Source organism: Coregonus lavaretus (genome assembly GCF_964263955.1).
Source record: "Coregonus lavaretus genome assembly, chromosome: 11".
NCBI lineage: Eukaryota > Metazoa > Chordata > Actinopteri > Salmoniformes > Salmonidae > Coregonus > Coregonus lavaretus.
The window spans coordinates 40,866,191-40,889,572 of NC_139998.1; the positions used below are offsets into that span (position 1 = coordinate 40,866,191).

At 47.8% G+C, this 23,382-nt stretch overlaps 1 protein-coding gene across 1 annotated transcript in view; it reads right to left on the reverse strand.

Annotated features, from left to right (window-relative positions):
- The window catches only part of LOC311137674 (A disintegrin and metalloproteinase with thrombospondin motifs 20-like), a gene marked incomplete at both ends in the record, with an annotated part of 157,378 nt that overhangs the window by 120,455 nt on the left and 13,541 nt on the right, over nucleotides 1–23,382 (reverse strand). Inside the window, one exon of the mRNA XM_084172202.1 lies at nucleotides 18,143–18,314. Within this exon, the coding sequence (XP_084028328.1) occupies nucleotides 18,143–18,314 (172 nt within the window). The remainder of the gene's footprint in view (nucleotides 1–18,142; nucleotides 18,315–23,382) is intronic.

Consider the following 23,382-nt stretch of genomic DNA (forward strand, 5'->3'; position numbering starts at 1 on the left):
AGTTAATACAGGTAATGAGTGGAGAACAGGAGGGCTTCTTAAAGAAAAACTAACAGGTCTGTGAGAGCCGGAATTCTTACTGGTTGGTAGGTGATCAAATATTATGTCATGCAATAAAAAGCAAATTAATTAATTAAAAATCATACAATGTGATTTTCTGGATTTTTGTTTTAGATTCCGTCTCTCACAGTTGAAGTGTACCTATGATAAAAAATTACAGACCTCTACATGCTTTGTAAGTAGGAAAACCTGCAAAATCGGCAGTGTACTTGTTCTCCCCACTGTGTATATATATATATATATATATATATTATATATTTTTGACGCATGTCAAAAATGTAATAAATTGATTTGCATTTTAATGAGGGAAATAAGTATTTGACCCCTCTGCAAAACATGACTTAGTACTTGGTGGCAAAACCCTTGTTGGCAATCACAGAGGTCAGACGTTTCTTGTAGTTGGCCACCAGGTTTGCACACATCTCAGGAGGGATTTTGTCCCACTCCTCTTTGCAGATCTTCTCCAAGTTATTAAGGTTTCGAGGCTGATGTTTGGCAACTCGAACCTTCAGCTCCCTCCACAGATTTTCTATGGGATTAAGGTCTGGAGACTGGCTAGGCCACTCCAGGACCTTAATGTGCTTCTTCTTGAGCCACTCCTTTGTTGCCTTGGCCGTGTGTTTTGGGTCATTGTCATGCTGGAATACCCATCCACGACTCATTTTCAATGCCCTGGCTGAGGGAAGGAGGTTCTCACCCAAGATTTGACTGTACATTGCCCCGTCCATCGTCCTTTTGATGCGGTGAAGTTTTCCTGTCCCCTTAGCAGAAAAACACCCCCAAAGCATAATGTTTCCACCTCCATGTTTGACGGTGGGGATGGTGTTCTTGGGGTCATAGGCAGCATTCCTCCTCCTCCAAACACGGTGAGTTGAGTTGATGCCAAAGAGCTCGATTTTGGTCTCATCTGACCACAACACTTTCATCCAGTTCTCCTCTGAATCATTCAGATGTTCATTGGCAAACTTCAGACGGGCCTGTATATATGCTTTCTTGAGCAGGGGGACCTTGCGGGCACTGCAGGATTTCAGTCCTTCACGGCGTAGTGTGTTACCAATTGTTTTCTTGGTGACTATGGTCCCAGCTGCCTTGAGATCATTGACAAAATCCTCCCGTGTAGTTCTGGGCTGATTCCTCACCGTTCTCATGATCATTGCAACTCCACGAGGTGAAATCTTGCATGGAGCCCCAGGCCGGGGGAGATTGACAGTTCTTTTGTGTTTCTTCCATTTGCGAATAATCGCACCAACTGTTGTCACCTTCTCACCAAACTGCTTGGCGATGGTCTTGTAGCCCATTCCAGCCTTGTGTAGGTCTACAATCTTGTTCCTGACATCCTTGGAGAGCTCTTTGGTCTTGGCCATGGTGGAGAGTTTGGAATCTGATTGATTGATTGCGTCTGTGGACAGGTGTCTTTTATATAGGTATCAAACTGAGATTAGGAGCACTCCCTTTAAGAGTGTGCTCCTAATCTCAGCTCGTTACCTGTATAAAAGACACCTGGGAGCCAGAAATCTTTCTGATTGAGAGGGAGTCAAATACTTATTTCCCTCATTAAAATGCAAATCAATTTATAACATTTTTGACATGTGTTTTTCTGGATTTTGTTGTTGTTATTCTGTCTCTCACTGTTCAAATAAACCTACCATTAAAACTATAGACTGATCATTTCTTTGTCAGTGGGCAAACGTACAAAATCAGCAGGGGATCAAATACTTTTTTCCCTCACTATATATATATATATATTTTTTTTATTTTTTATTTTTTATTTTTTTTCGTTTTTTGTTTACAATCCAAGAAACATTAAAGCAATAGTACATCACTTCAATGATTGATACCAACGTGCTTAATTTTTTATATATATTTTTTACAACAAATGTTTGTTGACATCATTCAAGCATGATGTCAACAAACATGACGTTGTCCTCCTCTTCAGCTGGAATAAAGTCCATTTATTTAATACTCTGATGCACTATGACCTATTTTCACTCTCGTTCAGAAGTATCAATGCCAAAAGCCCAACAATAGGGAACACTGATTTCATTGTTGAGCTAATTAACATTCTTTTACAATAACCCACTGGGAGAGAAAGAGCTCTGTCACTTGGGTGCCAATTACGGAGACAGTGTTGTCCGCAGCATTGTGTAGCTGTAGTGTACCTTACAGCAAGCATAGATCATGCCTGGGTCAATCAAGGGTCACGTTGTTATGGTCGTTTAACAGACAGTACAACATCCTCTAGACCCACACAGACCTACAATTAAGAGTAATTCTGTGGCTGCTGGCTAGACAGAGAAAAGAGGGAACTAATTGTTGCTGTAGAACGAAAGCTTTTAAACATGGCTGCATGACTCTTGACCATTATAAAGAATGATAGCAGCTGTCACACACACAGTCTGCCCACAGTGGTGTCAGTGTTACTGTCCAGATCCATGTTAAAAGCTGTAGGGTGGCCAAGGGGTTAAGGGTTAAAGTTCAGGAACCAGACTTTCTCAACAGGGAATCCCATCCCTCTGCTCTGGAGTTCAACAACAATGATGCAACAGCTAGGTTGTCCTTCAATGTAACCATCTCTACCTCACGCGATAAGACCAGTGAAAGCTGCCAGATTCCTTGTTTCTCTCGTGTTGAGGAGAGAGAGAAGAGATGATGGTCGGTTCATGTCTGTCTGCTTTGTTCTTTGGGGAGAGTGAGTGCCCCTCTGAGATGTACAGTAAAGATGGGCTGCAGAAAACCAAACTGTCATAAAACCACGACACTGAATCAATTACCCCAAAGCACTTGGCATGTACTTTCCTTTCAGCTTTTAATGAGGACATGAGTGGTCTTAAAATGATGGGAATTACATTGTCCCCCTGTGTCTGAACTGTAAAACTTTTGACTGAGTTACATTTTAAATTTTTTTGTCATTTAGCAGACGCTCTTATCCAGAGCGACTTCACAGTTAGTGAGTGCATACATTTTCATACTGGCCCCCCGTGGGAAACGAACCCACAACCCTGCCATTGCAAGCGCCATGCTCTACCAACTGAGCTATATAAGGAAATCAGTCAATTGAAATAAATAAATTAGGCCCTAATCTATGGATTTCACATGACTGGGAATACAGATATGCATCTGTTGGTCACAGATACCTTTAAAAAAAGTTTGGGGCGTGAATCAGAAAACCAGTCAGTATCTGGTGTGACCACCATTTGCCTCATGCAGCGCAACACATCTTCTTCACATAGAGTTGATCAGGCTGTTAATGTGGCCTGTGGAATGTTGTCCCATTCCTCTTCAACGGCTGTGCGAAGTTGCTGGATATTGGCGGGAACTGGAACACGCTGTCGAACACGTCGATCCAGAGCATCCCAAACATGCTCAATGGGTGACATGTCTGGTGAGTATGCAGGCCATGGAAGAACTGGGACATTTTCAGCTTCCAGGAATTGTGTACAGATTCTTGCGACATGGGGCTGTGCATTATCATGCTGAAACATGAGGTGATGGTGGCGGATGAATGGCACGACAATGGGCCTCAGGATCTTGTCACGATATCTCTGTGCATTCAAATTTCTATCGATAAAATGCAATTGTGTTCGTTGTCCATAGCTTACGCCTGCCCATACCATAACCCCACCGCCACCATGGGGCACTCTGTTCACAATGTTGACATTAGCAAACCGCTCGCCCACACAACGCCATCCGCACTGTCTGCCATCTGCCTGGTACAGTTGAAACCGGGATTCATCTGTGAAGAGCACACTTCTCCAGCATGCCAGTGGCCATTGAAGGTGAGCATTTTCCCACTGACGTCGGCTACGACTCCGAACTGCAGTCAGGTCAAGACCCTGGTGAGGAAGACAAGCATGCCGATGAGCTTCCCTGAGATGGTTTCTGACAGTTTGTGCAGAAATTCTTCGGTTGTGCAAACCCACAGTTTCATCAGCTGTCCGGGTGACTGGTCTCAGACGATCCCGCAAGTGAAGAAGCCGGATGTGGAGGTCCTGGGCTGGCGTGGTTACATGTGGTCTGCGGTTGTGAGGCCGGTTGGACGTACTGCCAAATTCTCTCAAACGTAATTGGAGGTGGCTTATGGTAGAGAAATGAACAATCAATTCTCTGGCAACAGCTCTAGTGGACATTCCTGCAGTCAGCATGCCAATTGCACGCTCCCTCAAAACTTGAGACATCTGTGGCATTGTGTTGTTTGACAAAACTGCACATTTTACAGTGGCCATTTATTGTGCCCAGCACAAGGTGCACCTGTGTAATGATCATGCTGTTTAATCAGTTTCTTGATATGCCACACCTGTCAGGACGGATTAGTCCCGTGTAGCTCAGTTGGTAGAGCATGGCGTTTGCAACGGCAGGGTTGTGGGTTCGTTTCCCACGGGAGACCAGTATGAGAAAAAAAAAGAAAAAAAGATTGGATAAAGTGTCTGCTAAATGACTAAAATGTAATTATCTTGGCAAAGGAGAAATACTCACTAACAGGGATGTAAACACATTTACGCAGACATTTTTTGCGAAATAAGCTTTCTGTGCATATGGAAAATTTCTGTGATCTTTTATTTCAGCTCATGAAACATGGGACCAACACTTTACATGTTGCATTTATATTTTTGTTCAGTATACTGTAGATGACAGCAGCAACATCTTGGATTCCACTCTCCATCTACAGTATATTCCATTGGTCTCAATTCCCCAAGATCAAATAACCTCCATAGACGTTCCATACATAAGAGTAACATAATCATTTCAACCACTTGTTTTGGTGCCTATAAGTATTCAGATGGACAGAGGAGCTCCAGGCGATGACACTGCACATCTCTGGCCTGCAACTGTCTTCCCATCAGGGTCAGTGGTGTCCCAGCCTGCCCATGGCCACAATGTGGGGACCATGTCCCTCACCTGTCAGCACCATACATCTGACTGATAACACTATAACAGAACATTGCTGCCCATCTGTTCAGACAGAATACCCAGACAGACAGACAGACAGACAGTAGAACTCTGCAGAAAATAGCTGTTGGAATTTGTCACTGGAACTCTGAGACAGAGACAACTGTCACACTCTGGCTCCGGGACTGTGTGTTAGAGCCAGGGTGTATTTCATTTGGTGGTGTTGGGGATGGGTGTGTTTCATTTGTTTGTGTTTAGTGGTGATTGGTCAATGACTCCCAATCGGAGGTAACGAGTGTCAGCTGTCGGCTCGTTATCTCTGATTGGGAGCCATATTTAAACTGTGTGTTTTCACTTTGTGGTGGTGGGTTTTTGTTCCATTGTTCTATGTTACGTGTTCCTGTTCAGTAGTAGTCACTGAGGACGTTACGATCGTGTTTTGTTTCGTTTTCGTGTGTGCGCTTTACATAATAAAGTATGTACGCTTATCACGCTGCGCCTTGGTCCGCTCATTTTGAAGACGATCGTGACAGAAAAACCCACCATCAAAGGACCAAGCAGCGTGTCCAGGAGCCTAGGGTCTGGACATGGGAGGAGATTTTGGACGGAAAAGGGTCCTGGACTTGGGAGGAGATCCTGGATGGGATGGATCGCCGTCCATGGAGCGAAACTGTGGAGAGGCGACGGAGAGAGGAGCAACGGCGTCGGCAGGGCCATCGTCGGAAGGACGAGAGGCAACCCCAAGAAATTTTTTTGGGGGGGCACATGGCTTGGGCGGCTGGGCAGCAGGAGGCTGCCACAGGTAGACGTGGAGAGAAGGCTACCGGAGTACGGGAGCCATTGGCGAGTAGAGGGAGGGAAGTTGTTGTGGCACGGCGTGAGAGACTGAAGTGTGTTACCAGTCCGGTCCGGCCCGTTCCTGAGCCCCGGTTAAGGCCAGTGGTGTGTGTTCCCAGTACGGACCGGCCTGTGTCTACTCCACGCGTCAAGCCCACGGTGTGCGTCGCCAGCCCAGCCCGGCCTGTTCCTGCGCCACGTACGAAGCCTACGGTGTGCGTCGCCAGCCCAGCCCGGCCTGTCCCTGCGCCACGTAGGAAGCCTACGGTGTGCGTCGCCAGCCCAGCCCGGCCTGTTCCTGCGCCACGTACGAAGCCTACGGTGTGCGTCGCCAGCCCAGCCCGGCCTGTCCCTGCGCCACGTAGGAAGCCTACGGTGTGCGTCGCCAGCCCAGCCCGGCCTGTTCCTGCGCCACGTACGAAGCCTACGGTGTGCGTCGCCAGCCCAGCCCGGCCTGTCCCTGCGTCACGTAGGAAACCTACGGTGTGCGTCGCCAGCCCAGCCCGGCCGGTTCCTGTGCCACGTACGGAGCCTACGGTGTGCGTCGCCAGCCCGGCCCGGCCTGTTCCTGCCACTCGCACCAAACCAGGGGTGCGAGTCGCCAGCCTGGTCCAGCCCGTTCCGGCTATTCGCACCAAGCCTCCTGTGTGTCCCCAGAGTCCTGTGCGTCCTGTTGCTGCTCCCCGCACTAGCCCTGAGATGCGTGTCCTCAGCCCGGGACCACCAGTTCCGGCACCACGCACTAGGCCTTGTGTGCGTCCCCAGGATCCGTCAGCCAGCCATGAGCAGCCAGATCCGTCAGCCAGCCATGAGCAGCCAGATCCGTCAGCCAGCCATGAGCAGCCAGATCCGTCAGCCAGCCATGAGCAGCCAGATCCGTCAGCCAGCCATGAGCAGCCAGATCCGTTAGCCAGCCATGAGCAGCCAGATCCGTCAGCCAGCCATGAGCAGCCAGATCCGTCAGCCAGCCATGAGCAGCCAGATCCGTCAGCCAGCCATGGGCAGCCAGATCCGTCAGCCAGCCATGGGCAGCCAGATCCGTCAGCCAGCCATGAGCCGTCCAGCCAGGATCCGCCAGAGCCGTCCAGCCGGGATCCGCCAGAGCCGTCCAGCCGGGATCCGCCAGAGCCGTCCAGCCGGGATCCGCCAGAGCCGTCCAGCCGGGATCCGCCAGAGCCGTCCAGCCGGGATCCGCCAGAGCCGTCCAGCCGGGATCCGCCAGAGCCGTCCAGCCGGGATCCGCCAGAGCCGTCCAGCCAGGATCCGCCAGCCAGCCAGGATCCACCAGAGCCAGCCAGCCAGGATCCGCCATTTAGTCCGGTGCTGCCCCTTAGCTCAGTGTTGCTCCTTATCCTGGTGCTGTCCCTTATCCTGGTGCTGCCCCTTAGTCCGGTGCTGTCCCTTAGCTCGGTGCTGCTCCTTATCCTGGTGCTGTCCCTTAGTCCGGTGCTGACGATCGTGACAGAAAAACCCACCATCAAAGGACCAAGCAGCGTGTCCAGGAGCCTAGGGTCTGGACATGGGAGGAGATTTTGGACGGAAAAGGGTCCTGGACTTGGGAGGAGATCCTGGATGGGATGGATCGCCGTCCATGGAGCGAAACTGTGGAGAGGCGACGGAGAGAGGAGCAACGGCGTCGGCAGGGCCATCGTCGGAAGGACGAGAGGCAACCCCAAGAAATTTTTTGGGGGGGGCACATGGCTTGGGCGGCTGGGCAGCAGGAGGCTGCCACAGGTAGACGTGGAGAGAAGGCTACCGGAGTACGGGAGCCATTGGCGAGTAGAGGGAGGGAAGTTGTTGTGGCACGGCGTGAGAGACTGAAGTGTGTTACCAGTCCGGTCCGGCCCGTTCCTGAGCCCCGGTTAAGGCCAGTGGTGTGTGTTCCCAGTACGGACCGGCCTGTGTCTACTCCACGCGTCAAGCCCACGGTGTGCGTCGCCAGCCCAGCCCGGCCTGTTCCTGCGCCACGTACGAAGCCTACGGTGTGCGTCGCCAGCCCAGCCCGGCCTGTCCCTGCGCCACGTAGGAAGCCTACGGTGTGCGTCGCCAGCCCAGCCCGGCCTGTTCCTGCGCCACGTACGAAGCCTACGGTGTGCGTCGCCAGCCCAGCCCGGCCTGTCCCTGCGCCACGTAGGAAGCCTACGGTGTGCGTCGCCAGCCCAGCCCGGCCTGTTCCTGCGCCACGTACGAAGCCTACGGTGTGCGTCGCCAGCCCAGCCCGGCCTGTCCCTGCGTCACGTAGGAAACCTACGGTGTGCGTCGCCAGCCCAGCCCGGCCGGTTCCTGTGCCACGTACGGAGCCTACGGTGTGCGTCGCCAGCCCGGCCCGGCCTGTTCCTGCCACTCGCACCAAACCAGGGGTGCGAGTCGCCAGCCTGGTCCAGCCCGTTCCGGCTATTCGCACCAAGCCTCCTGTGTGTCCCCAGAGTCCTGTGCGTCCTGTTGCTGCTCCCCGCACTAGCCCTGAGATGCGTGTCCTCAGCCCGGGACCACCAGTTCCGGCACCACGCACTAGGCCTTGTGTGCGTCCCCAGGATCCGTCAGCCAGCCATGAGCAGCCAGATCCGTCAGCCAGCCATGAGCAGCCAGATCCGTCAGCCAGCCATGAGCAGCCAGATCCGTCAGCCAGCCATGAGCAGCCAGATCCGTCAGCCAGCCATGAGCAGCCAGATCCGTTAGCCAGCCATGAGCAGCCAGATCCGTCAGCCAGCCATGAGCAGCCAGATCCGTCAGCCAGCCATGAGCAGCCAGATCCGTCAGCCAGCCATGGGCAGCCAGATCCGTCAGCCAGCCATGGGCAGCCAGATCCGTCAGCCAGCCATGAGCCGTCCAGCCAGGATCCGCCAGAGCCGTCCAGCCGGGATCCGCCAGAGCCGTCCAGCCGGGATCCGCCAGAGCCGTCCAGCCGGGATCCGCCAGAGCCGTCCAGCCGGGATCCGCCAGAGCCGTCCAGCCGGGATCCGCCAGAGCCGTCCAGCCGGGATCCGCCAGAGCCGTCCAGCCGGGATCCGCCAGAGCCGTCCAGCCGGGATCCGCCAGAGCCGTCCAGCCAGGATCCGCCAGCCAGCCAGGATCCACCAGAGCCAGCCAGCCAGGATCCGCCATTTAGTCCGGTGCTGCCCCTTAGCTCGGTGTTGCTCCTTATCCTGGTGCTGTCCCTTATCCTGGTGCTGCCCCTTAGTCCGGTGCTGTCCCTTAGCTCGGTGCTGCTCCTTATCCTGGTGCTGTCCCTTAGTCCGGTGCTGCCCCTTAGTCCGGTGCTGCCTCTTAGTCCGGTGCTGCCCCTTAATCCAGGTGGGTTAGGTTGTAGGGTGGTCAAATGGAGGAGGCTACTAAAGCGGGTAGTGACTATGGTGGGGTGGGGACCACGACCAGTGCCAGAGCCGCCTCCGAGGAGCAACACCCACCCAGCCCTCCCCATTTTTTGGGTTAGGCGCGGTCGGAGTCCGCGCCTTTGGGGGGGGGTACTGTCACACTCTGGCTCCGGGACTGTGTGTTAGAGCCAGGGTGTATTTCATTTGGTGGTGTTGGGGATGGGTGTGTTTCATTTGTTTGTGTTTAGTGGTGATTGGTCAATGACTCCCAATCGGAGGTAACGAGTGTCAGCTGTCGGCTCGTTATCTCTGATTGGGAGCCATATTTAAACTGTGTGTTTTCACTTTATGGTGGTGGGTTTTTGTTCCATTGTTCTATGTTACGTGTTCCTGTTCAGTAGTAGTCACTGAGGACGTTACGATCGTGTTTTGTTTCGTTTTCGTGTGTGCGCTTTACATAATAAAGTATGTACGCTTATCACGCTGCGCCTTGGTCCGCTCATTTTGAAGACGATCGTGACAACAACACACTGGGTTGGGTTCACTGGGGCTGTCCTGTCGCTATGGCCACATGACAACCATTAGACTGCTGTCTGTCTGTCTATCTTTCTATATCTGTCTGTCTAGTGTGTATAGCTGATCCAACACCCAGACAATCTGTTATCGTCCAGTCAGTCAGATGACCATGTGGAAGAATGATTAGCTGCTTATGTCACTCTCTCCATAAAGAACACCAGAGCAATGAGGGCTCTATTATTGCTGAAGTGCAGAACTGGAGTTCATACTAACTATAAGTTACTTACATTTGGTTCACAATAACTATTGCCTAGGTCGGAGAAGCATCATAGTACTTCATACCTAAATCGGTTATAGACAGAGGCACAATGTTCACCAAACGTATCATTAAATATGTCTGATTTTATTATTCCCCGAGTGCCCCAGTTACAACACAGTCCAACTTCTCCTGTAGATGTATAGTTGGAGTTGAGTTTGAAAACTCTGACGTGGATTGAGGGGCTGCTACAGATAGAGACACAGGTGTAGAGGGAGGAGGAAGGCAGAGCGAGAGCCTGAGAAACGTCCGGGGCCAGTGCCAGGGTTTAGAGCGAGACCGGCACATGCAGCACCGACCAGGCTAGGCATACAGATGAAGACAGAAACTTGCTCCTCTCCTATCCTCTTCTCGCTCAGCGATTCCAACTCCTCAGAGAGCCGTCTCTTTCACAGCAACAGAGACAACAAACACTCAGTCAAAAAGATAAGCCTAACAGAGTTCACACACACACAGTCTGTGCATACACGCACACTTCGCACGCACACGACATGAACAAAGCAAAACATTTTACACACTCACTCCTCCAGATACACATTTCAGGATGAGTAACAATAGCGGCTCCATGGTGTGTTGGGGGCCTAAGCCCTATGGAGCCAGATTACACCCCAAAGCCCCCATACCTCTGCGAGCCAGACCCTAAAGGTGAGAGAGGTCATTTGACCGATAACCATCCATCCATCGCACCATGCCTACCTCTACTGAGCCCATTCCCAACACGGCATGAGAGACAAAAACAACTTCAACTCAGTGTAAACAGTTGAAATGGAGGGCCGAACACCTCTAGGGAAGAGCCCATGGTCAGATCCCATCCAATGAGTGACTCCAAACAAAAGGTGACACAAGCGCGAGGTCCCACACAACACACAACAAGCGCTTCCATTCACATACATGAAAGCGCTAAAGAACAGGGAGCGATTCAAGTCAGCTAGTTCAATACCAGATCGCACGGGGGACGGCATGAGAGAGCATTTTCCATGTAAATGAACCCTTTGTCAAAAAAAGCTGAGACTTGCATTTGGACCCACGTCATTTTTACACTGTGGGCCGGGCAATGGGTGATTCCCATTAAAATATTTGTGTTTAGAGGTCAGGGGCAAAGGGACATGCAGCGATGCTTTGTACCTGGGAGGGATAGCCACAGGCCCACAGCCAACCAACTCTGTATTCTCCAGCAGAAACAACTCGGTCCTTCTCCATAATCACACTAATTGTTCCATTCACCGCATCCCAGTCCTAGTACCAGGGACCAGTCATGCCTGCAATATAGTAAGCACATCATGAGAGAGAAACATACAACTACAACCTCTTATTACCTTCAAAGCTCTCATACATGTCAGCCCTGCAGAGACCTAGTGAGCAGAGTGAGAATAGTCTTCCCCTATCCTGGGCCACCCCCATCCTTCTGACTATCTCCATCTCAGGACGACCGACACAGAGATTCACATGCAAGCTTTAGCCCACAGGCAGACAGACAGATAACCCCCAGAATGTTGCATTAAGGGGCCGACGCAGTCACAGTGTTGTTGTGATTTCAGTCTGACAAGCTCCTTTGGAGAACCTTTAAAACCCATGCTGGCATAATGAGGAACATTCGCCTTTTAAACTTAAGAACACTCGCCTCTTAATCGCCCACTCAACAGCTCCCAACTTCACAGTTATCAAAAACAGTGGCAAAACCACCCAAGATGGCTTAGTGTGCATATAGACCTGTAGTCCTAGACATGGCTGCTCGGTGCCTAGTGAACAGTAGTAGGGAAGAACATCTAGGTCATGTTAGTGTCAAGGAAAGTTATGTATCTGAACTTGAATTTACTAAAATATTGAGTTTGAGAACTATTTTGTTGTAAATCAAATGGAAAGCATGAGTCATGGAATACTGTAGTGCTCTAACAACAATGCATGAACACACACAGCAAGGAAAACAGCCAATGACAACTTTATTACTGTGTATTGACTGAGGATGAAACAACAGAAACCCTATCTTCCCTAAGAGGTTGCACTTTAAAATACCTTATTATCATAGTAGCATTTTCAACACTCCCCTGTTGGTGACGGCATATGAGAGGAAAAACTCTTAGATTTCTGTTGAAAGACCAAAGACGACTGCAGAATGGTGGACACAAGGAGCTCTTCAACTTCATCTTTGTTCACGTTATCTCAGTGTAAACATACTGTTCTGCTTCTACAGTATCAACACATTTTACCAAGGTGAGCAGATGTAGGACTTCACCAACTATGGAAACCAATATGACTACACCAACTATGGAAACCAATAGGACTACACCAACTATAGAAACCAACAGGACTACACCAACTATGGAAACCAACAGGACTACACCAACTATAGAAACCAACAGGACTACACCAACTATGGAAACCAACAGGACTACACCAACTATGGAAACCAATATGACTACACCAACTATGGAAACCAAACTGACTTCACTAACTATGGAAACCAACAGGACTACACCAACTATGGAAACCAACAGGACTACACCAACTATGGAAACCAACAGGACTACACCAACTATGGAAACCAACAGGACTACACCAACTATAGAAACCAACAGGACTACACCAACTATGGAAACCAACAGGACTACACCAACTATAGAAACCAACAGGACTACACCAACTATGGAAACCAACAGGACTACACCAACTATGGAAACCAACAGGACTACACCAACTATGGAAACCAACAGGACTACACCAACTATGTAAACCAACAGGACTACACCAACTATGGAAACCAACAGGACTATACCAACTATGGAAACCAGCAGGACTATACCAACTATGGAAACCAGCAGGACTACACCAACTATGGAAACCAACAGGACTACACCAACTATGGAAACCAACAGGACTCCACCAACTATGGAAATTCTTAAACAACTGAAAGTAAACACATGCAGTATACCATGATAGGCCTATAGTCTTCTTCTATAGCATTCCTGAACTAGCGTGTCTGGCATTTCCATGTGTGTTCTGTTCTGACCAACTGGGATAGTTGGCAGGTTTTGAGCCTCCTTGCAACTCCCCAACCCCCCAAAGCCTCAAAACCCTTCAGCCCCCTCAGCAATCAAACTCTGACTAGCAACTTTTATTTAAGACAAGCCTCCCCTTTCACAGATACATAAAGTGTGGAGAGAGAGGACCATGAGATCATTGACCCTCACAAAGAGTGCTTTTATGCCTCCTCAGAAAGAGGAATAGAGGGATAGCAAGAAAGGAATCTGCCCTCTGCCAGCAACAGGTTCTCTTTTCTTTCACTACTGTACAGGTGCGGACTAAGACCAGAAATCGGCCCTTTCATTTCTAACACACGGGTCCATTTTTTACCTTGAGGCCCTCTGCTTGAGGCCCCCACAAGTTGATTCTTAGTTTTGTAGCACAATATCTTAATCACATATATCTGCTTGTGCATTCAAGAGGAGCTGTACCTACATCATATTGTATACCCAGAGATATTCCCACCTACAGCTGCACTCTGCCTGGTGGTCCTGACTGTGTTGCTCAATGCAATTTGCTCTCAGCAATTAGGCTGCAGTAAAGAGCTGCATGTTTATGCAGCCTGTGATGAGAGAGAGAGAGAGAGAGAGAGAGAGGTAGCTAGGCCCCTTAGTTCCAGTGAAGGGAAATCGTAACGCTACAGCATACAATGACATACAGAAATGGTTTGTCAAGATCGGTGTGGAAGAACTTGACTGGCTTGCACAGAGCCCTGACCTCAACCCCATCGAACACCTTTGGGATGAATTGGAACGCCGACTGCGAGCCAGGCCTAATCGTCCAACATCAGTGCCCGACCTCACTAATGCTCTTGTGGCTGAATGGAAGTAAGTCCCGCAGCAATGTGCCCATGATTTTGGAATGAGATGTTCGACAAGCAGGTGTCCACATACTTTTGGTCATGTAGTGTATATACTGTATTCTAGTCATGGCTCATCCTACAGTATATACAGTGGGGAAAATAAGTATTTAGTCAGCCACCAATTGTGCAAGTTCTTCCACTTAAAAAGATGAGAGAGGCCTGTAATTTTCATCATAGGTACACGTCAACTATGACAGACAAAATGAGGGAAAAAAATCCAGAAAATCACATTGTAGGATTTGTAATGAATTTATTTGCAAATTATGGTGGAAAATAAGTATTTGGTCACCTACAAACAAGCAAGATTTCTGGCTCTCACAGACCTGTAACTTATTCTTTAAGAGGCTCCTCTGTCCTCCACTCTTTACCTGTATTAATGGCACCTGTTTGAACTTGTTATCAGTATAAAAGACACCTGTCCACAACCTCAAACAGTCACACTCCAAACTCCACTATGGCCAAGACCAAAGAGCTGTCAAAGGACACCAGAAACAAAATTGTAGACCTGCACCAGGCTGGGAAGACTGAATCTGCAATAGGTAAGCAGCTTGGTTTGAAGAAATCAACTGTGGGAGCAATTATTAGGAAATGGAAGACATACAAGACCACTGATAATCTCCCTTGATCTGGGGCTCCACGCAAGATCTCACCCTGTGGGGTCAAAATGATCACAAGAACGCTGAGCAAAAATCCCAGAACCACACGGGGGGACCTAGTGAATGACCTGCAGAGAGCTGGGACCAAAGTAACAAAGCCTACCATCAGTAACACACTACGCCGCCAGGGACTCAAATCCTGCAGTGCCAGACGTGTCCCCCTGCTTAAGCCAGTACATGTCCAGGCCCGTCTGAAGTTTGCTAGAGTGCATTTGGATGATCCAGAAGAGGATTGGGAGAATGTCATATGGTCAGATGAAACCAAAATATAACTTTTTGGTAAAAACTCAACTCGTCGTGTTTGGAGGACAAAGAATGCTGAGTTGCATCCAAAGAACACCATACCTACTGTGAAGCATGGGGGTGGAAACATCATGCTTTGGGGCTGTTTTTCTGCAAAGGGACCAGGACGACTGATCCCTGTAAAGGAAAGAATGAATGGGGCCATGTATCGTGACATTTTGAGTGAAAACCTCCTTCCATCAGCAAGGGCATTGAAGATGAAACGTGGCTGGGTCTTTCAGCATGACAATGATCCCAAACACACCGCCCGGGCAACGAAGGAGTGGCTTCGTAAGAAGCATTTCAAGGTCCTGGAGTGGCCTAGCCAGTCTCCAGATCTCAACCCCATAGAAAATCTTTGGAGGGAGTTGAAAGTCTGTGTTGCCCAGCGACAGCCCCAAAACATCACTGCTCTAGAGGAGATCTGCATGGACGAATGGGCCAAAATAACAGCAACAGTGTGTGAAAACCTTGTGAAGACTTACAGAAAACGTTTGACCTGTGTCATTGCCAACAAAGGGTATATAACAAAGTATTGAGAAACTTTTGTTATTGACCAAATACTTATTTTCCACCATAATTTGCAAATAAATTCATTAAAAATCCTACAATGTGATTTTCTGGATATTTTTTCCTCATTTTGTCTGTCATAGTTGACGTGTACCTATGATGAAAGTTACAGGCCTCTCTCATCTTTTTAAGTGGGAGAACTTGCACAATTGGTGGCTGACTAAATACTTTTTTTCCCCACTGTAGCTACTGCTGTACACACCTTTTCTATTCATATACTGTCCATACTGTATATACACACCATTTATATATATACACTTATATTCTGGACACTGACATTGCTCGTTCTGATATTTCTGATATTTTTTTACCTTTTGGATTATGTGTATTGTTATTGTATTACTAGATATTACTGTGCTGTCTAAGCTAGAAACATAAGCATTTTGCTGCACCTGCGATATCTGCAAACCTGTGTACGCGACCAATAAACTTGATTTGATTTGATGCCTTTGTTGTGCTTTGAGAGCAGCCAACCAACACAGTGTTTACTCCTGACCTGATAGTAGCAGTCAGTGTGTGCACTGCACTGTACACATTCCCATAAAAAGAAATTAGGCCTACTAACAGCCAGCCAGGCAGGCAGGCCTACTGTGGCCTTCAAAGAGAGGCATTTATCAGTGCATCTGGAGAGGAGCCTATCAGATAAGGGTGTGGAACCACAGCCCAGGACACCTCACAGTTCTCCTGTCCTAACCCGGCCCTGTGTCGTCTCTCTCCTTTAATCCTGCCTCATTGTGTGTCTGCTCTGCTGCAGGTGTCTTCTCTTTCTCTATATATCTATGTATATAACAAGACCCCATTGATTTATTAAAAGGTGAGGAGGAAGAATGTGTTTGCTTGGGCACTTTGAATAGAAAAACCTACTGTATCTAATCTGTGAGGTTAGAAAGATATTAAAGGGAGACTGGGTGGATGGACCCACAACTTGTGTGAGCTGCTACACCTTCATGTTAGGCCTTTCACCCACTTTCTGACAGTGTCTACACAGAGAGGGAGCATATTTCAAAGTCCTCCAGTGCCTGGCTGAGAGTGAGACCCTCCAGATTGTTGCCCCTCTGTGTTTGCCACACAGACTGATGGAGTGAAAGGCAAGCATATTAAGGAGGTTTTGGCCCCTCAGGTCACTCCAACTACTTTAAACCCAGCCACAGACAATGGCCACAACCAGCAGACAATACCCGGGTTCAGACAACAAACAAATCAAGTGTCCTGCACATAAAATATTTATTGCATCAGCCAACAAAGGCCGCCCACAAAGCTCCCCGTGAGCCATCTTTTAAGGGCCTGTGTCAGGGTGAGCTCTGCTGGGTCACTTTGCTTTTTGTTGGCCTCTCCACTATCTAAAGGCTGCAGCTATAAACATTCTAATGAAATGGAGAACATTCAAAAGCAGCTTATAAAATGCAGTGCTCTCCAGTTTCTTTATTTATCTCCGACAGTGCAGCAAACTAAAAAGTAATTATTTATTCCTCTGTTCCTCCGCAGACTTGGGTGTGAACGCTCCAGAAAGGAGAGTGAAAACCTTTGGAGCGGATGGCTGGCTGGAACACATTTTAGCTGAATTAAATAAAGGATTTCAATGACACTCTTAATCAAGACTCAAATCTTCTCGCTAAACCCGCAGCCAAGAATCATGACTAAGTATAATTTGCAGTTAGCGCAGCTATTACGGCTTTGGCACAGAGAGAATTACAAAACAGAGGGGTAAGTGTGAGGGGAACCCCAGTAACAATCAGACTGTGATTAGTATAGCATAGTATAGTATAGCATAGTATAGTGTAGTGTATTATAGTGTATTGCAGTGTAGGGAAGTATAGTATCGTATAGCATAATGCAGGCAAGACTAAATACATGTTGTTCTCTAGTTCTCACAAGAATGTTTCAGATGGACTACATATTTATTCATTGGATGGTTCTCCCATTCGTCGGGTCCCCACCTACAAATATCTGGGCATTTGGATTGACAAAGACGATGTTTAAAGTTAAAAAGCAAAGATTTAAAGTGGGCTTAATTTTTAGAAATAGATCTTGCCTCTCCCTAAACAGCAGGAAGCAGATTGTACAGTCACCTTTCCTGCCAGTTCTTGACTACGGTGACACCATTTACCAGAATACAGCAGCCACTACTCTTAAACCTTTGGATGCTGTCTACCATAGCGCCCTTTACTTTATCACAGGTGACAGTTTTAATACTCATCACTACATCCTGTATCAAAAGGTTGTCTGGTCCTCACTAAAGTCCCGTAGATCAATTCATTACTCCCTTTTTGTTTACAAAGCCATGCTACACAAGCTTCCAATTTACCTAACTTCATTGCTAACATATAAAAGAATGAGCTACCAAACCTGCTCGCAGGATTGGTTAACTCTTGATGTCCCTCTGGTCTTGACCAATTTAGGTAAATCCTCCTTTAGTTTTAGTGCCCCGCATTGTTGGAATAACCTACAAAATTCCTTGCATCTTCATTCCCTGGAGCCGCTATGGCAGTTTAGGACTCGGGTGTTGAATGAATTCATTGAGGATTGTAGTGGTTTATTTGTTAAAATTGTGGTGTTGAGGTTGTGCCTTGTGGTTATTTTTATTTGTCTTGTTTTAATTGTAATGTACATTGTTTGTCCTCAGGGCACCATTGGGAATGAGACCCTGGTCTCAATTGGGCTACCATGAATAAATAAAAGTTAATAAAAAAATGGTATAGTATAGTGTAGCGTAGTATAGTATAGTATAGTATAGTGTAGTACAATACAGTATAGTATAGGAGAGGAGAGGATTCAGACTATGGTTAGTACAGGGGCAGACAGTGGTAGCTAGGTCTGTTACATGAGGCTGAGCAGGGTTGTGTGGGTTCACTGGCAGGGCTCTCTCTCCTCTTCCTGTCCTTTCTGTAGACGAGGTGAGGTTTGTTGTGCTCCTCGTCGTACTCCTCCCCCTCCTCTGCCTTCATCAGGGGCTCTAAGAAGTATTCACCATGCTGGGTGGTAAAAGTCCCCATCTGTAGGAGAGAGGGTAGATAGAGAGAGAAGAGTTGGTAAGAGGAGGTCTGTGAAGGGTGTATGGCAGCTATACATATGTAGGATCTTAATTTGAGCCAGTTTGCTATAGCAGGAAAATAATCCTGCAGAAACAGGAAATGTGAATTATAAATAATGGACATTTTTTGTAGGAGTTCATACATTTTTCGTTGGGAGAAATCAAGTCATTTTAAAGTGGAAATTACAAACTTTAGAAGCCTTTTTCAACCTCGAATACACTACAAGTTTGCATTTCCTGACGTGCAGGAAAATTCTCAACAATAAAATAGTGATCAAATGAAGATCCTACATCTGTAGCATGATAGGATCGGTGTCTATATAACTCCTTTGAGTAGTCCCTACCAGGCAGCAAGCACATGTCCTGTATTGTCCCAGACATAGATCTAGAGACATTGTAATCAACTCAACTCCTCGTGCTAATTATTACATTTGTTCATTCAGGACCATAACGGTTATTGGCACCATGTATCAGTGATTGATGTGAGTGATGTACCTAGCTGTTATAATATGTGTGCTGTTTCCCTGAGTAAATGTTGAGTACTATTAAAGTACACAGTGTGCTATGCATCATTAGTTCCATGACTAGTCCAAACAACACAAGAATAATGCAAAACGAAAATCTTCCAAAAGTACACTGTCTTCCAAAAATATCTATATTTAGCCATGGAAAATAGGGAAACAGAAAAAAACTACTTAGAAAGGTCTCTGTCAATCACCATTGATCACACTGGTAATCCCTCTTAGTACAGATGTTTGATCTTAATTTGACCAGACTTGTAGTGGCAGTAACACGATCTTGCCGTGGCAGTATTTGAATGTCTGATCATGTTGCCGCAGTATATGGATAGGCCATCATGTAATATCCTATGTTTCTCAGAGTCGTGGCTGAACGAGGACATGGATAATGTTCATGTAGCTGTTTATGCATCGGCAGGACAGAACGGCAGCTTCGGGTAAGCTAAAAAAGTATAGAATGGCGCCGGAGAAGATGTCTGCCGTTTTACAGCCCTCTTACCAATTGTACTATTATGTGTGTTTTTCCGCATTATTTGTAATTTATTCTGTACATAATGTTTCTGCCATCGTCTCTTATAACCAAAATGAGCTTCTGGATATCAGGACAGCGATTACTCACCTCGTATTGGACGAATAATTTTTCTTCAACAAGTCGGACGCGAAGGATATCCTACAGACACCCGACAAGGCCCAAATCCCCGTCATTCGCATGAGACAGAGACAGAGATATCGTGGACGTAGGTCGGGGTGCCTTGTAAGGATCCGACGGTGAGCGAGTAAACTGCCTCTTCCATCAAACCTATTAGCCAATGTTCAATCATTTGAGAATAAATTGGATGACCTAAGATTACGGTTATCCTACCAACGAGACATAAAAAACTGTAATATCTTATGTTTCACTGAGTCGTGGCTGAACGACGACATGGACAACATACAGCTAGCAGGCTATACGCTACATCGGCAGGATAGAACGGCTTACTCCGGTAAGACAAGGGGTGGCGGTCTGTGTATATTTGTAAACAACAGCTGGTGCACAAAATCAAATACTAAGGAAGTCTCGAGGTTTTGCTTATGATAAGCTGTAGACCACACTATTTACCAAGAGAGTTTTCATCTATATTTTTCATAGACGTCTATTTACCACCACAAACCAATGCTGGCATTAAGATTGCACTGAATGAGCTGTATAAGGCCATAAGTGAACAGGAAAACGCTCATCCAGAGGCAGCACTCCTAGTGGCCGGGGACTTTAATGCAGGGAAACTTAAATCCGTTCTACCTAATTTCTACCAGCATGTTAAATGTGCAACCAGAGGAAAAAAAACTCTAGACCACCTTTACTCCACACACAGAGACGCATATAAAGCTCTCCCTCGCCCTCCATTTGGCAAATCTGACCATCCATAACTCTATCCTACATGAGAATGCTATTCATTGACTACAGCTCTGCATTCAACACCATAGTGCCCTCAAAGCTCATCACTAAACTAAGGATCCTGGGACTAAACACCTCCCTCTGCAACTGGATCCTGGACTTCCTGACGGGCCGCCCCCAGGTGGTAAGGGTAGGTAACAACACATCTGCCACACTGATCCTCAACACGGGGGCCCCTCAGGGGTGCGTGCTCAGTCCCCTCTTGTACTCCCTGTTCACCCATGACTGCATGGCCAGGCACGACTCAACAGTGGTAGGCCTGATCACCGACAATGATGAGACAGCCTATAGGGAGGAGGTCAGAGACCTGGCCGTGTGGTGCCAGGATAACAACCTCTCCCTCAACGTGACCAAGACAAAGGAGATGATTGTGGACTACAGGAAAAAAAAGAGGACTGAGCACGCCCCCATTCTCATCGACGGGGCTGTAGTGGAACAGGTTGAGAGCTTCAAGTTCCTTGGTGTCCACATCACCAACGAACTATCATGGTCCAAACACACCAAGACAGTCGTGAAGAGGGCACGACAAAGCCTATTCCCCCTCAGGAGACTGAAAAGATTTGGCATGGGTCCTCAGATCCTCAAAAAATTATACAGCTGCACCATCGAGAGCATCCTGACTGGTTGCATCACCTCCTGATATGGCAACTGCTCGGCCTCCGACCGCAAGGCACTACAGAGGGTAGTGCGTACGGCCCAGTACATCACTGGGGCCAAGCTTCCTGCCATCCAGGACCTCTATACCAGGCGGTGTCAGAGGAAGGCCCTCAAAATTGTCAAAGACTCCAGCCACCCTAGTCATAGACTGTTCTCTCTGCTACCGCACGGCAAGCGGTACCGGTGTGCCAAGTCTAGGTCCAAAATAATTCTCAACAGCTTCTACCCCCAAGCCATAAGACTCCTAAACAGCTAATCATGGCTACCCGGACTATTTGCACTGCCCCCCCCCCCCCCCCACCCCCACCCCATCTTTTTACGCTGCTGCTACTCTGTTAATTATTTATGCATAGTCACTTTAACTCTACCCACATGTACATATTCCTTAAACTACCTCAACTAGCCGGTGCCCCCGCACATTGACTCTGCACCGGTACCCCCCTGTATATATAGCCTCCCTACTGTTATTTTATTTTACTTCTGCTCTTTTTTTATCAACACTTTTTTGTTGTTTTATTTTACTTTTTTATTAAAAAATAAATGCACTGTTGGTTAAGGGCTGTAAGTAAGCATTTCACTGTAATGACTGCACCTCTTGTATTCGGCGCATGTGGCCAATAAAATGTGATTTGATTTGATTTAAAGGGGGGATGTGTGTGTCTCTTTATTAATAACAGCTAGTGCATGATCTCTAATATTAAGGAAGTCTCAAGATTCTGCTCGCTTGAGTTAGACCGCACTCAACGAGCTGTATAGGGCCATAAGCAAACAAGAAAATGCTTATCCAGAGGTGGTGCTCCTTGTGGCCGGTGATGCAGGGAAACTGAAATCCATCTTACCTCATTTCTACCAGCATGTCACCTGTGCAACTAAATGTGAAAAAACTATCGATCACATTTACTTCACACACAGAAATGCATACAAAGCTCTCCCTCGCTCTCCATTTGGCAAATCTGACAATAACTCTATCTTCCTGATTCCAGCTTAAAAGCAAAAAACTAAAAAAGAAGTACCATTGACGCGCCCAATACGGAAGTGGTCCGATGAAGCAGATGCTAAGCTGTTTCGCTAGCACAGACTGGAATATGTTACAGGATTCATACGATCGCATTGAGGAGTTTAATACATCAGTCACCAGCTCCATTATTAACTGCATCGTCAACGTCGTCCCCACAGTGACCGTATGTACTTAAACCATGGATTACAGGAAGCATCCGCACTGAGCAAAAGGCTAGAGCTGACACTTTCAAGGAGCGGGATACTAATCCGGACGCTTATAAGAAATCCCGCTACGACCTCCGACGAGCCATCAAACAGGCAAAGTGTCAATACAGGACTAAGCTCGGATCCTACTTCACCGGCCCTGATGCTAGTCAGATGTGGCAGGGCTTGCAAACTATCATGGATTACAAAGGGAAACCCAGCCACGAGCTGCCCAGTGATGAAAGCCTACCAGACGAGCTAAATACGCTTTGAGGCAAACAACACTGAACCAAGCATGAGAACACCAGCTGTTCTGGATGACTATGTGATCACGCTCTCTGTAGCCGATGTGAGTAAGACCTTTAAACAGGTTAACATTCACAAGGCTGCAGGGCCATACGAATTACCAGGACGCGTACTCAGAGCATGTGCTGACCAGCTGGCAAGTGTCTTCACTGACATTTTCAACCTCTCCCTGACCCAGTCTGTAAAACCTACATGTTTCAAGTAGACCACCATAGTGATTTTGCCCAAGAACACTAAGTTAACCTGTCTAAATGACTATCGCCCCGTAGCACTCACACCTGTAGCCATGAAATGCTTTGAAAGGCTGGTCATGGCTCACATCAAGACCATCACCCCAGACACCCTGCACCCAATTCGCATACCGCAACAACAGATCCACAGATGACGCAAACTCTATTGCACTCCACACTTCCCTTTCCCACTAGGACAAAAGGAACACCTACGTGAGAATGCTGTTCATTGACTACAGCTCAGTGTTCAACACCTAACTTCCCTCAAAGCTCATCACTAAGTTAAGGACCCTGGGACTGAACACCTCCCTCTGCAACTGGATCCTGAACTTCCTGACGGGCCGCCCCCAGGTGGTGAGGGTAGGCAACAACACATCTGCCACGCTGACCCTGAACAGGGGAGCCCCTCAGGGGTGCGTGCTTAGTCCCGTCCTGTACTCCCTGTTCACCCATGACTGTGTGGCCGCGCATGACTCCAATTCCATAATTAAGTTTGCTGACTACACGACAGTGGTAGGCCTAATCACCAACAACGATGAGACAGCCTATAGGGAGGAGGCCAGGACCTCTATACCAGGCGGTGTCAAAGGAAGGCCCAAATGTTTTTCAAAGACTCCAGCCACCCAAGTCATAGACTGTTCTCTCTGCTACCGCACAGCAAGTGGCACCGATGCACCAAGT